The sequence below is a fragment of the Tetrao urogallus genome (assembly GCF_951394365.1).
Source record: "Tetrao urogallus genome assembly, chromosome: 3".
Classification (NCBI taxonomy): domain Eukaryota; kingdom Metazoa; phylum Chordata; class Aves; order Galliformes; family Phasianidae; genus Tetrao; species Tetrao urogallus.
In genome coordinates, this window is record NC_136815.1 from 89,392,223 (window position 1) to 89,407,684 (window position 15,462).

At 46.6% G+C, this 15,462-nt stretch overlaps 1 protein-coding gene across 2 annotated transcripts in view; it reads left to right on the forward strand.

The window, feature by feature from the left end:
- Nucleotides 1-3,696: 3,696 nt before the first annotated feature.
- SALL3 (spalt like transcription factor 3) overlaps nt 3,697-15,462 on the forward strand; it is a gene marked incomplete at both ends in the record, with an annotated part of 19,595 nt that continues 7,829 nt past the window's right edge. For both annotated transcript variants that reach the window (XM_079533363.1, XM_079533364.1), the window contains one exon: nt 3,697-3,775. In XM_079533363.1, coding sequence (XP_079389489.1) covers nt 3,697-3,775 — 79 coding nt within the window. The remainder of the gene's footprint in view (nt 3,776-15,462) is intronic.

Genomic DNA, 15,462 nt, shown 5'->3' on the forward strand with positions numbered 1-15,462 from the left:
GCACCTCGCCCCGCTCCTTTCCCATCTCTCTCCCGGAGCGGGGCGAGAGAAAAGGAAACCGTCAAATGTATCGCTTGAAACCCTAGAATATGGTAATGTCGAGAGATACAAATCTGGTAATTATGCCCTTCTTGACTGTTCTGTTCTCCATTGTTCATTAAGCATTAAAGACAGGATTATTTAATTTTCCACTTAAAGATTCTCTCACGTCCCGCAAGATCATATTAATTTTCGATCATTTTTTTCACAGCAGACAAACTTTTGTTTCCACAACGCAAAGGGTTGCTAGTTGTTTTTTTTTAATACCGCTCCAGGAAAAGCACGTTTGAAAGGCTCTTCCAGAAATCGTACGAGGCACTGAGCAATGGAAAATGCCCAAATTTAGGGAAAGAAACAAACAAACAAACAAACGTGTTGTTTGAACAACAGCAAGAGATCCCTTCAGAAGTGAACTAAGTGAAAATTGACCCAGTTTTGGTACTCAGTGCAATTCGGGAAAAATGCCTGGGAGAGGTTAAAGTGCGTCCTCTTCCATCCCAGGCACACGCTGCAGATGTGGGAGGCGGCGGAGCTCCCTCACCTCGCGCAGATCGGGGAAAATGGACTTCGGAGCCTCAGGAGAAGCCTCAACTCCAGTTCCCTGCCCGCGGCTGCGGTGCCGCAATGCCCGCAGACGTTCGCTTTCACCTGCGCTCTGCCTGCAACATAACGCAGCATATGCACACGGCATAACGTGTTATTCGTGTGCAATAAATCCCTATTTCTGATGGGGGGAGGGGGGGGGGGTTTAAGCTCAATTAATGGGCTCGTCCCCTCCCACTTCATACTAGAAAATCACATTAGATTTCAGCCTTCGCGATCGTCTCTGGATATTTTAGTTCAGACGCTCTCAGTACGACCAAACTTTCAGCGAGGATGGATGCACGGAGAGAACACGCGTTAGATTTATAGACGGCAAACAAGGCTTTCAAATTATAACGATCAACGAGAGGGGTCTCGTGTACGCATCCCGCTAAACGAAGGACAGAAAAGCACGCCCGTCTGATAGCCAAATGGCACAGATTTGGCGTTTCAGCACTTTTTCTCGTAAGGATCGCGCCCGTTTTTAACGAATATCTGCACCGCAGAAACCACTGGTAGTCTGCACGTCACCGAGCTCCCCGGAGTGGCCTAAATTGCCGCTTCTAACTTTATTTGGTTTGCCCACCAGAAGCAAAGCGGGGGATAAAGCGTGAGCCCGGAGACGCGGTATCGCGACGCCCGAGATAAAGGGAGCTATCAGCAGGGAAAGTTTACACAGAGTCCTCTCCCAAAGCAGCCGGGGTTAGTGTGTTTTAAGGACTAGGGCTGGATTACACGGGCTGCGGCGGGGGTATTAGGAGGAAATCCCTTTCACTCGGCCTCGCCTCGCTCCCCAGCCTCATGCGCAAAGCTGCCCGGCGCTTCTCGCCCCCGCTGCGCGCCCGCGCAAGGGCCGGGGCCAGCACCGCCGGGAGCCAATCTGCAAGGGGCACTTAAAATAATAATCATAATAATAATAAAGAGAGAGAAAGAGAAAAGAAAGAAAGAAAGAAAGGAAAAAAAACAAAAAGAAAAAACAAGAGGAGGGGAACAGCTGGCGGAACCTCCCCCGCACGGCCACACGCACACTCAGGCGCGGAGCTGCGCGTTGCGCGGTGGAGATCGGCGACGGTGGGGTACATCCTAGCGGCGGCTCTGTGCCATGGGCGCCCGGCGCTGTCGGGCGAGGCCGCGCCCGGAGCGGCAACTCGTGGCGGCGGCGGCGGCGGCGGCGGGACCGGGCGGGGCGGCGGGCGGGCAGGCGAGTGGGGGGGTGGGGGGGCGCGGCGGGGAGGCGGCCCGGCTCCCGGCAACTTGTAATGCGATAGAGGAGAGAGCGGGAGGGGGAAGAGGGGGATGGCTGTGCTTCTCCCCCCCCCCCCACCCCCCACCCCCTCCCTTCGCACTTTTAGGGGGGAAAAAAAATAAATAAATAAAGTGGGGGCCGAGGAGAAAAGCCGCCGTCGGGAAGGTGCGTGCGGAGAAGGGAGCGGGGAGGCGGCGGGCAGCGGGCTGGGGGCAGCCCCGGCCGCAGCCCCGGCAGCGCGGCTCGGGGGGAGGCGGAGGAGGAGGAGGAGAGTAGGAGGAGCCGCCGTGAGCCCCGCACCGCTCCCAAACTTGAAAGTTTATCTGCCCGAAATCAGGAGCGGCCGCGGGGCGCGCAGAGCGGCTCGGAGCGGAGCGGGCGGGGAGAGGCTGCCGGCAGCGCTGAGAGCGGAGCGGGGCGAGGCGGGGAGGGGGCTGCAGCCCAGCGGTAACGGCGGCACCCGGCCTCAGAGCCGGGAGAGGAGAGATGCTGTGTGCCGGGCGGCGAGGAACGGCCCATCGGCGCGTCCGCGAGACCGCTGTCATTAGCTAAGAGGACGCGCGAGTGAGCTGGGGAGGGGGTGAGGAGCGTCCCACAAAGTCATTCCGACCTGTGGGAGAGGGACAAAGAAAAAAACTTCCTACCAATGGACAACAGGAAGTGAGCACCACCACCAACGGGGAGCCTCTGCTCGGAGAAAGAAGCTGCAAGACAAAGAAGAAGGAAGGAGAGGTGAAAGACAAAACTGCCCGAGGTCTCCTGTGCGTGCGCTTCCGAGAGGAGAGAACAAAAGTCAGCCGGGAGGGGAGACGGAGAACAGGAGACAGGATGGGAGAGCTACGGAGAAGCACGTGAAAAGCGAAGGGAGAGAAGAGCGGACGACGCACAGGCACACAGAAAAGAAAGAGAAGCGTTCACAAAAGTTTCTTCTCCCGGAAAGAAATTACTCACACGCACACAGAAAGCAGATGCCTCGCAGATCAACTTCTGGGGAAAGAGAGACCAGGAGAGACGAGGTGATGTGAAGAAAAAAAAAAAAAACAGGAGAAAAAAAAAAAAACATAAAACAACAACAACAAAAAAAAAAAAAAAACCAAAAAACGAAGAGAACAGAAGAAAGCAGAGCAAAAGAAACTGAGAGCCGGGGGAAAAGAAAGACAGAAAGGCGAGGATCGTGACCTCCCCCGAGAAGCGAACCTGGCCCATATGTTGTGCACAGCGCGTGCAGCCCAGAGCCCCGCTGCGCGCTGTTTGCGTGCCCCTGCGCCGCGCTCAGTGCCCGTAGCGGGCGACGCTGCCGCGGAGCCGCATCCCCCGGCGGAGCGGAGCGGCTAATTGCGGAGCCTGTCCTTCATTTCCATATGCAGCCCGAGTCCGCTGGAGCCGCGCCAATCCCCGCTCGCCCCCAGCACCATTAATCGCCATGCATTATTCACTAGCCTAATTACGGAGCCCCATGCGCGCTCCGCGCAGCCGCCCCAGCCCGCCGCGCCCGCAGCCCCGCGCCGCTCACAGCCCGCCCGGCTGAGCCCTGCACGCCCGCCCGCTCACTCCGCTTTGGTTGCTTAGCCTTGCTTTTTTTTTTTTTTTTTTTTTTTTTTTTTTTTTTTTTTCCTCCTTTTTTATCCCTCCTCTCCTCCTCGGTGGGGTTGGTCGCCTTTTCTGTTGTTGTTTGTTTGGTTTGTTTTGCAACTCGACTTTTTATTTGCGAACAGTTATTTCCAGCCCCCTCCCCTCGCTCCCAATTCCTCCCCCCCCTCCTCCCCTTTCCACCTCCGCGTCGCTGATGCCTCTGCAAAAAGCAGAGTCAAGACGGCTCAGTTAGCAGCATGTCTCGTCGAAAGCAAGCGAAACCCCAGCATCTCAAATCGGACGAAGAGCTGCAAGCGGAGGTAGTTTCCGAGCACGGTAAGAGCTCCCGGCGCCTCTTTCTCTGTCTCTTTTGTGAGCGCGTTTCGGATGGAGATAGGTGCGTTTACGGTGCTGCTGAGCACGGGAGCGTAATTACTCCGCAGCGGGAGAACGGGAATTCGAGCAGCCGGGGAAAGAGGCGGCGGAACTGAGAAGTTCGCAGTTCAGCCAAGTTTCGGCAGCCCACCCCCTGCCCAAGCGGCCCTCCCCGCGATTCCCCGCCGGCCACCCGAGCGCAGCTCTCACGGCGGGGCTCTCTGCCGGGCCAGGCCCTGCCTCCTTCCCTCTGACCGGGCTCGGGCAGCCGCAAGAGCGGACACCGGGAGCAGCACCGCCTCCTCCACTCCTCCGTGCTTCTCTCCCTCTCTGTATTTTTTTTTTTTTTTTTTTTTTTTTTTGCACCGGTTTTCCATCCCTCCTCACCTCCCCCCCTCCACCCCTCATCTCCCCTGGAGGTTCGGGCCGGAGCCACGCTACCCTAGCCCTCCGACACCAAAGTTGGGGCAACGGGGGTCCCGCGGGCCGGGGGATGCGATCTTCCCAGGTCTCGCCCCCGGGGCGGCCCCGCATCGTTGGCTGCCGAAGGCTCCCTCAACCGGGCGCTGGCTTTGGGGCGGCGTGGTTTGGGGGAGCCCCTTCCGGGCTTCGAACGGAGGCAGCCCAGGGAGAGCAGCGGGGTAGGCTGGGGTATTTCCGAGGAGCCCGAGCGGCTCCTCGCCCCCCCTTTGCTCTGCCTCCCCCCGCCGCCTCCCGGCTCTGAGCGGTGGGAGGTGACACGGTGCCACCGCCGCCACCGGCCCCTGTCGCGCCGGCTGCAGGCGCCGAGGAAGGGCCGTTCGCTCGCCCATCCGCCATTCCTCGCTCCCTCCCCACACGCAGACACGCCACACTCGCTTTATGCATCTGGGCGGCCCGCTCTGCTCGTGAACAAGTGTCTAAAGCGGGACGGATTCGGGCTGTAATCGCTCCTAATTTCCACCTCGCCGGACTGTTTGTAGAAAGAGAACGGCAGTTTGTTGTGTTTTTTTTTTCTTTCTTTCTTTCTTTCTTTCTTTCTTTTTTCTTTCTTTCTTTCAATTGAAATAGCCCTAGGCGCTGCAGCGTGCGAAGGCATGCCACAGCCCTTCCTCGCTTACCCCGGGCTAAGTTGAGGGCTTCCACTTGAAAGTTTTTCTTCCCTTCTGTGCACGGTAGCTCCCTACCTTCTCGGCTTCTTGCAAAACTAAGTGGGAGCCCCCGTGTCTTCTGCCTTCCGTGTAGGCCCTATCCTTTATCCGCTTTCCCTCCCTTCAGAATGAAAAGAGAAAGAGTCGTTTTCCTGTTCCAAAGCTAGAAGTTGCTTCTGTAGGTGAGGAAAGGCAACAAAGTTGGAGCCCGAGGAGGATTTAGACTATTGTATCTAAACTTTACTGCCTGGAAGCTTAAGGCAGTGTGGATCCTCTTCATCGGGTTAAAACATCTGTCAGATCGGCAAAGCTGTGAGCCCTCCTCGGGGTGGCCGGGATCCGGGATGCGTCCCACTCTGTCAGGGCAGTTAGGATGGGGTTGCTGCCACTGCTCCGGGAAAACCCACTGGGTATTGACAATAACCCAGGGAAATGCTTCCTTCTGTCGCAGCGGAGCAGCACAGCAGTGCAAACAGGAATAGGGTTTTTAGGAAGCGTTGGCAACGCGAAATAAAATAAGTGCAGGCAAGCAGATGAGAATTACGATTTTATTAGGGAAAAATAAAAAAAGAAAAGCCAGCACAACGATTAGCTGAGCTCAGCCTCTGTTGGGGTGGATTCTATTTGAGAACGTTTCACTAGTACTGCAGACTTTGAAATGCTCCGAACCCACTTCAGTACAGCAAAATAAAACCCCACTACTTCATTAGGACACTCCTGGCGAGTTAATAAATTGGGGGAAAAAAATTGTTAAACTAGGTTTTTGTTTTGTTTTGTGAATCTTATCTATGTCCATGTCACCCGAGATTAGGACAAGAGATATGCTAAAAAGAAACGCTTGCATATGGTGGGTAGATTAAGGACAAAGAATCTTTTTGTCATGGAAATGGTTTTTTTTTTTTTTTTTTTCTCCCCTTTTTTGGGGGGTTTTGTTTTGTTTACTTCATCACATAGAATTTCTCACACTTGGTTTGTTTTGTATTGCCCTCAATGACTACATGATCAAATGAATGGATTTATTTCTGCCGAATGAGAAAGACAGTCTTTCCATCAAAAGGACTACATTGCATCCCAGTGAGGAATTTTAAAGCGTTATTATTGTGGTCCCTGAATAGCACAAAATCGGCTTTCACAGCAGCCCTAAAATGCAACAATGTAAATACTTTTCAGCCTTAGAAGGCTGTTATCAAATTGTGCTACGTTCCCTTTTATTAAAACATATTTTAATTAGTAGAGTGAAACCCTTCGTAGTTAACGATTAACAAGCTGAAGTAGAGCTGTTGGTTTTTCACTTTCATTTGATTTGAGCAAGGTGGACTCAGCACACACGAGCAGAGGGCTATCTAGTGCACATTAATGCAGTGTAAATCATTTACGTGCTGCATTAGGAAGCCTAACGATTGCTATACCGAAAGCAATTTCATAGGCCAGATATAACGAGTGCTCCCAATCTCACAAATTAAAACACTGCTCGTCCAGTCAGTATTTTTCATTTCTCTTCGCAGCTGTAATCAAGGTATTGCTACAGTGCTACAAAGCGTATTTTGCAACGAGCCAAAACCAGTTCCCACAGCACGGGGATATCTGTGGGTTTGTTTAAAAGCAAAGTGCCTGAGCAGCATTATTTGATACATGCAGCCTTTTCATTAATTTGGCTGTTATCTTCAATGGGAGAGGGAGGGGTGGGCGGGGGAGGGGGAAGTTGTTGTTAACACAAGATGAAGCAAATTGGGCTTATTACTTATTTAATAAAATCATGTTTAATACGACCGCGACGTAGACTTTAAGTGAGGCATTTCAACGTGAACGTTCCCTAAAGGCAATCCCTTAGAGCGAAGGGACGTTCCTACAAGCAGAAGGAAACCTGGAGAGCAGAATGGGCAGCCTGACATTAGGCCGTGCTGCAAGTTGTCTGCCCCCACCACAACTTCCCTGCTAACATTACCACGGGAGTTTAAGGACCATAATAAAGAATTTTATAGTGAGCCTGGACTGCGGCGTAAGAGAACTGTGTGCAACCAGGGCAATGCATAATGGTGAGAAATGGTTTGAAATCTGAAGGTAGTCGGAAACGCCATCAACTACAAATTTACACTCGGGATTTTATTGTTGGAAGGGAGGTTCTAAAATACATTTTTAAAACTATTTTGAGGGGGAGCCTTTGCAGACACCTAGTGATGACATATTACTTCGATACTTAAGCTGCAGAAGAGCGAATGAATGGCATCTGTTAAAGATACACTTTCAGGTTGCTAAATTAGAAGATAGGATGGAAATAATTTAAAAATAGCAGCAGAAGGTTTCGAGTGGCTGCCCGTTGTATACAATAATCTTGGTTTCTCAGTAAATGTAAAGCTGTTCTCAGTAAACTGTAACAGCTGGAATTACATTTCTAATACGCTTTCCTAATTCAACAGATTAAAATTGAATCAGAATTATAGATACAGTGCAGAAGTAGGTACAGCATTTGTATTTTAACATGGGTACAAGAAAAGGGGATTTTAGATGCTGAGAAGCACTTCTTACAGTGCACAAGAGAGTAAGGATGACAACAAATGATGCTTTGGACTTCCTCACGCGAAGTTACTGCCAAAGATAGGTGAATGGGATACCGTACAGTCAACTGTGCAATGACAGTTTTCTCTCGTGCTTTTTGCAATTGTTTTTTAAGAGCTGAACCTGCCTGTTGAGGTGGCGTGTTGTTTTTCCTTCTTTTCTCCCCCCTGCTCCTCAATACGAACAGTGTTGTGTAAACCAATGGCTCTCTATCACACTGCTTAAGTGGAATTGGAAGGTGCAGCTCTGAGTAGCTGGTAACTGCACTCAGTGTTGCTTTGGAATACGTTCACAGACACGCATGCTCCGCTGTGGAAACTGCATCATCCTGTACAGAGCAGCCAGCTTCGTGTGAGTGTGTTCACTGTATCTGCAAATATATTTTGAAAGGACGTTCCTACATGCAAGAATAGAGGTCATTGCGTGTCGTTCAGGCACTGCTGCCTTGAAAACTTGAGGAGTCACAAGCAGCCGTCTCAGGAAACTTGGGTGATTCTTGCAAATGTCTGTTCTGAGGCTACTGGAAGGAAGATTTAGTTTGTTTGATTTAAAAACAAAGGGGCCGAATGAGTATTGCTATAAACGGCCTCTCTGATAAGAAAAGAGAACCGAAACTTCTTCGTATAAATAATTCGGGTATTACGACAGAGATGGCATTAAAACCAGGTAACATTTGTATTTATATCATTTTTAAAGTATTCCAAGTGCTTTGATCGATGTTATCAATAGGAAAATACTTGGAATAACAAGCAAGCTACAACAATTAACCAATTTGCTGGTGTGTGTAGAAATGCTGCAAGTAGACCAAAGTGGGTCAGATTTTATCTGGCGCTGCTGATCTTGAGGAATTCTTACCATCTCCCGAGGTAGATATTAGGGCTCCCTTTCTTGGAGTGGGAGGAAGGAAATTTTGAAAGGTATTGGTTTAGGATCTGTGTAATTAAGCTATTAATATGCATACATTTTAGCTGCTGATAATTACTTGTCCTTGCCTAAGGAAGAGGAAAAACTACAATTCAATTTTCAGAGTGAAAATACACAAATTAATAAAGAGAATTAGTGCCATTTCTGAAAAATACTTGGGTTCCTAGGAAGATTTTCTTTGCATTTTTCCTTTATTTGATTAGTTGACTGCCCAGCCTGGACAAGCCTATCTGTTGAGTATCCATCAGTCAGGACACGAGTCAGTCACTTTTGCTGATAATAATCCAGGTCTGGCAGGAAATTACAGTAGCTGAGTACTGACACTTTTTAGAAAATAAAGTATGCAAAAATCAGTTTGTCTGTTACGTGACATTTGTAAAATGGGAGTGATTTTCTAGATATTTTTTTTTTCTGTCCAAAGGAAGCAGGAGTAAATCCAGTTCCAGCAGCAAATTTTTACCGAGTTGTACGTTTCCATGCAGAGGGACAAAATCCTGTTTCCTTTACCTTCTTAAAATTTACTACCAAACATAATAAAGGTTCTGCAGCAGTTGAAAAGAAAGAAAGAAAAAGAAAAACGGAATAAAAAGATGGGAATTTGGGATAAAATACACTTTTAGGAGCTGGTTCAGTTGTCGTGAATTGGGCATAAAGCACATTTCTTCTTATTGGTGGACACCTCTTAAAAGCTGGGCAAGCCAGAAAAGCAGTTGTTTAAAAGGATGTCAGAAAGCACATTTTTATGTGAACATGAACAGATAGGAGACTAAAGAGTGTTTTTTTTTTCATATTATCTTGCTGTTGTTAGGATACATACAGTGAGCACACTTGGGCAGCATCTGTTACGAAGTAAGCTAAATCTTTTGAGAGAGCCTTCGGATAACTCTAATTGCTCCTTGGATAACTAGCTCTTATTGCTGAACTCTAATACTGTGGGGTTTTTTTCTCCTCTTTCACCCCCTCCCCCCCCCCCCCCCCACCCTCCCCATAATTTGAACCCAATCATTGGTTGAAAAAGAAGCAGAAAAAAAAATCTCAACTCCTGCCAGAGAGCGAAGGATGCCGGAACCCTGGGGAAGGCCATCCATCCCCTGCAGGATCCGTGGCCCAGCTGGGTGGGTGCCGGGTGGGGGTGGGATGGGGGTCAGTTGGGGGTCGGATGGGGGTCGGGGCGGCACTGCAGGCTCCCAGAGCCGGGCGAGGTGGGGTGGAAGAGATCCCTCTCGTTTCCCGAGGAGCCTCCCCGAGGGTGGGTAGTTAGAAGTGCTTTGACAAGGCTTGCTGATTTAACCTTTGCCTGCTTTGCCCTGCCAGGGGTGGCCACTAGATGTCAAGCTCATAATACAATTAGTACATCTGTGCAGTTGACCTTGGCAGCACGGCTTACCACTGTTCTGTTAAGTGTTAAGACTGAATTTGAGTATTAACTAGAGATCCCTGCGAGTTTGCTACATGCTGTACAGCTTATCAGATGCCCATCTAATTCAGCAGAAGTGTTTTCAGTTCTTAGAGAAGGAAAATGTTTCCTTTTGTCAAGCCCAAAGTCCTGAGCTGCTTAATTAACCCTACAGGTGCCGCAGTATTTTAGTTTCAGTTAATCAAAACCGACTTTCCGGTCAGTTTTTCGGGAGATCCTTTCTATTACAACTGTTGGATAATTTTATTTTATCACCTTGTTGATGTGACAACATCCCCAAAGATGGATATGCTGAAAGCTAGCTTGTTTGGATCCCTGTGTGCTTTGCTGTCCAGTGTAATAGTGCAGTATGCAGAGTGGTAATGAGCGGCGTGGTCAGCATTGTATGACTTAGAGTTTGCCCTTTCAGCCACTCCTGTACGTGAAGAATTTTACTCAAAGGAGTAGTGCCTTCGTCTCCTCCTGTACTTGTATATTCAGTTCCAAGGTGCTTAGGAGATAGAGGACTGGGCTCTCCGTTGGCTTCTCTTACTGCGATTCTCTGGGCACAAATTCATCAGCGCTGTGCCGCAGTTGTTCAGAGAGCAGCCAGCATCATTCTGTAGGGTGTTAGTGGCACAGCTTGGCATCTGCTTAGTAAAACACTTCCCAGGATAGGAAAGCTACGCGGAACCTAGCGTCCCACTCCTTGCCATTCCTTTCTTTGTTTTCAAATATCTTTATTATTATTATTATTTGTATCATCCATGTGAGAAGTATTGACCGCAGTTTTTTAGGATTCCAAATTGTGTTCCAAATCAACTTACTTCCTACAAACAATATGATACTTTCTACGCATTGTAATGCCATAAATACGCCATGAAAGCCAAAAGAAGAGCTCCCTGTATAATTCTAAAAAACATAATGCACATCTTGTTTAGTATCATATCTTGCACACGTATTCAAAGCAACTTGTGAAGCTTGCATCTGTTCCACATCTGCATACATGTAGCAAAGCAGCAGCAGTGTTTAAGATAGCAAGTGCTTCACTGCACAGATTAGGAACTGCAAATATTTTAAACAGATTACAGTTAGTGCCTGTGCCACAGGTGGCTGTTACTTAACAAATTCTGAGATTGAGGCTACCGAATAGATCAAACAAATTGTGCCAGGTCAGGAACAGTTTTTGCATGGCAAGAGTGCCCTCCACTGTTCAAATCTGTACTAACAGCTTTTGTGGTCTGAGAAAAAGGACAGAAAATTTTTCTATTGAGTCTGGAATTTCTTCTACATTGTTAAACACAGTAGGGGTCTCTATTTGTCTCCTCCTGTTTCACAGCTTGGGCTCAGTATGTGATAATTCATCTTTCTTTATGGGATTCAAAGCTATCAGAAAGAGTTAAAAAGAATTAATTTGCAAGAAAATAAACGTGTTCTAACAATTTAAGAAAACTTTCTTTGAAAGCTCAGTCGGTTATAAGAGACGATCAAGCTAAGGAAAAAGTAATACTGTTCTCAGCGATCAATACATTGTTATAAGGCTACTCTTTCCATATTAAGGTAATTTTGAAAACAAATTAATGGGGTTTTTTTTGAATATATTATCACAATTTATTTAAATTGTGTATAAAACAAGCTTGTTTCTTATCACAGCAAGAACAGTAAATGATCGTCCTGTGTCTGTGAGCTATGCTCAGTGTTCATAGTGTTGCTTGCTTAAATACACACAAAACGGCTGTGAGCTGCACTTTGCAATAATTACTAGAATTGCAGGTGAGATCTCGTGTCTTCACAGCTAGCAGATGCTTTATCTGAAGCTGATCTTAACCCTCACAGAGTTGTGCTGGGTTTTTTTGTGAAGCTCCTTCACGGAATGCACGCTGTCTCTCGGTTGATGATTGGTGTCATTTTTCCTCTGGAAAGAAATTCCCATATTTAGAAAATATTAATACATTCTTCATATCAGCTCAGTGAGACCGAAGCTGATGAGTTAGAAATAATAATAAGTCATACTGTGTTTTCCCGTGCTTTTATTAGTGTTACAGCATATGGTCTAAAAAAAGATGTTGCAGAAAATATTTTGTTGACACGATTGTTGGATTCCCAGTTCCCAGGCACATCTCTGCTTTGGGAGAGTATAAGCAATTTGAAATAGATGAAAGCAGAGAAAATGTGGATGTTCTTACCTGATTTTATCCGAGTGTCTCCAAGTGCAATTTGAGACCTGTGTGATTCAGGGTAACAAAACGTTGCAAAATAGTGAATTGCCAAAGAGCATCTTCTTGGAATGCTCCCTATTTCATGCAACTCGGAAGTCGTTTCCAAAAGTTTATTTCCGTGTACAAAACTGGATGTGATTTAATTGAAGAGAAAATGATCAGATTCAGGAGCAAAAGTGAAGGACGACAGGGTTGGTTGGGGCTTTTTCCAAGTGGGAGCAGTTCCTAAGAAAGGCGGTGTTTAGCAAGCAGTGTACATTTGTGGAATGAAGCTGTCTAGAATGTAACGTTCAATATCAGTCCTCGGAAAAGTAGTCATTGTATTTTCCTTGCATGTGGTGCATGGGATAAAATACACCTGAGTAAAAACACTGAACTAGTGGAAGCAGGCTCACAGATCCTGTGTGTACAAATCAGCAGCTGTAGCAATTTTTTCTTAACTCTGAACGTAATTTCTGTGGGCTGAAGGAAGCCCATCAGCCCTTTGCCTGCTCGCCTGCTGCCCCGCAGCAGAAAGGAAGGCCTGCACTCCATCCCAGCCACGCACAGCTCCATCCTGCAGAGCTGTGGCAGGACGAATCCCCACAGTGCCATTCCCTTGCACCTCCTGCACTGAGTCAGCAGAGCATCTGAGCAGCTTCGGGTATCACGATCCCAAAGTGACTTTCTCAAAACGCCTGAGATTGAATTTTTGGAGGCTAATTTTAGGGCCAGACCCCATTTTTGCAAAGTGGCAGCGCTCTGCTGGAGCTGCTGCAGTTCTGGTGGGTTGGTACCTATCTAGGAGCCTTCCCAGGTTCCTTTTGAGAGATGCTGGCTGCAGTTTTTCACTGGTTTTCATAGGGTAAGCTTTATGCGCTGTAATTCATCTTGCATCCCGTAGCAGCTTCAGATTAGTCTGTTAGCTGTTAGACTGCTAATGAGAAAAAGAAAATAACCGGGAGGTTATTAGTGGCTGAGATCCTGACTACTTGACAAAACTCCCATTCAACATCTTTTGTGTAAGTAAGAACTGCAAAATTCAGCCCGTCTATAAGATTAAGCAACTGCTCGATTAATTTCCCCAAAGTCCTTGAAAATTTTCACTGCGTCACATCCTCACTGTAATAATATAAACAGTTGTATCTCTTCAGAAAGAGAAAGAAAGAGAGAAGAAAAAGGAGGAAGGAAAGAATGAAAAAATATTTTCTACTTAAGCTAATCATTTTGTAAGACTTCAGAAAATGAAAGCAAGTAATAAAATATGTAGAAATAAAAAAAAGATACATCTTGTCATGGAAAGTATGAGCTGAAAGTAGAAAACATTTCTTTGCTTAACATTTTAACAGATCTAATTTTTCTCTTTTTTTTTAATAATCCAGAGTGATGGTAACATTCTCTATTACTTTTTGTCATTCATAATGTAACCAAGGTTTAAAAAAGAACCAAATACCCTTTCCAATGGAGTCATATGCTTTTAAGCCTTATTCCTGGCTGAAGATGGTGATTATGCTTGAAAAGCAAGAATGCAATGTATGCCCCAGTACTGAAACTGTTGTCGTACTCTTTCAATCTTATTCATTTTAGTGGCACTTTGAAGATGAGAAAAGGTCTAAGGTGGGAAAAAGTTTCTCATATGAGTATAGGTTGTTGGGCCAGGCCCATAGTCTGCTTTCCACGGAGACTCTCTCAGCATACTGATCAGGGAATGGGCCATCATCCATGGCAAAGCAGTATCTGTTTTGTTGTCAGCTGTGTCATCTGCTTGCTTAGCAGTACAGAAAGTGGAGGCTTCAAGACAGATAGCAGGAAACACTTCTTAACAGAGAGAGTTGTTAAGCACTGCAGTAGGCTCCCCAGGGAGGTGGTTGAGTCGCCATCCCTGGATGTGTTTAAAAACCATTTGGATGTGGTGCTCAGGGACGTGACTTAGCAGAGGGTTGTTAGAGTGAGGGTAGGATGGCTAGGCTGTGGTTGGACTTGATGATCTTGAAGGTCCTTTCCAACCTGAGTGATTCTATGATTAACTTGTTTCATTACATAAGAAAAGCCAGAAAAATTTATCCCAAATGGAAAATGCTTGTGAGTTTTCTTCCACATCTACTTTGAAGTCAATTTTCACAGGATGGGCATCTTTAACAACTTATTTGCAGTTTTCTAAAATATTTTTCAAAAGTGGCCCTTGAACATTTCAAGACAGGTGATGAGTTTGATATGCTTGGATTTGAAATTTGAAGAGCATTCTCAGGATTTTTAAGACTTGAGAGTAGTGGAAAGAAGGAATACAAGGTGATATTGAGAAAATAGAGCTCTGGGTCCCTGGTTCATACGGGTGAAAGCCAGGTTTTACTGTTCTGAAATAGTGCAAAGCTTGTAATCAACTTCACTGAGAACACAAGAGGCCACTGATCAGCTGAGAAATACTGATACCATACTGATTTTTTCCACTTGCACTTGAAAATTATGTTTCAAATGTAAAATGCTGCTTCCTTGAGTTTGTGCATTAGCTCACTGGGCTGGTTATTGTCTTGAGATGCGGAAGAGGTTCGTATTGATACCTCTAGCAGTAGGCAATGGTAGTTTAGATTTCTTTCAGAAGTTTATGTATTACAAATACGTATTAGTTTTGATACGTTGAGACCGTGAGCCTGTCTTAAAAATGCAGAAAATAGCACCTGTTCTGAAATAGGATTGTGAATATTCACATTTGTTCTTGAGGGTGGTTGTACAGTGTCTGAGATAATTAGCTTCTTGGTGTCCGATCGGTTCATTGTAGATCAGACAGCAGACATATTTGAAAGGCTACATTTTCCAAATCCAGCACTGATTTCTTAAATCTTTTGCCCAAGGTTTAAGCTCTCCATAAAAAGAAATCAGTGGTGCATTGGACGAAAACCTGGAAAAGGAGCCACCCTGCTTGCAGCTCCTTTTAGACGCAATCCTCCTTTGCAACTGTGCTTTAAAAGTGGTTGTATTGACGATGATGGTGATGTTGACAGTGATGATGGTATGATGACAATAGTAGGCAGCGCTTACCCAGTCCACCAAGTTTGGGAAATTAGCACTAGAAAAGCTGCTCGGTGAAAGCCTTAGGAGAGGCATGGTGGCTCCGTGCGTGGTCGCTAATACCAGCCCCTGAGCTCAGTGGTTTCTGAACAGGGCCAGAAGATCAGGCCCTCCGACTGTAAAAATGTAAATCTGCAATGTAAATAAAGCTTTGTTTGAGTTGTCTTAGTCCTAAAAGACTGGAGGGAGGCTTGTGTGGGTGCCTCGCTGCTCTGCGCTCATCATGCTTTCACTTCACAGAAATTGAAGTACGTACTGACAATGTGATTTGGAAGACTGCTTCTTCCCTTTCTCATTTTGGAAGGCTTTAGATTTTTCAGTTAGGCATCAGGATTCTTGTGGCAAATAATGCTTTCACTCTTTTTCTGTAGGGAAACA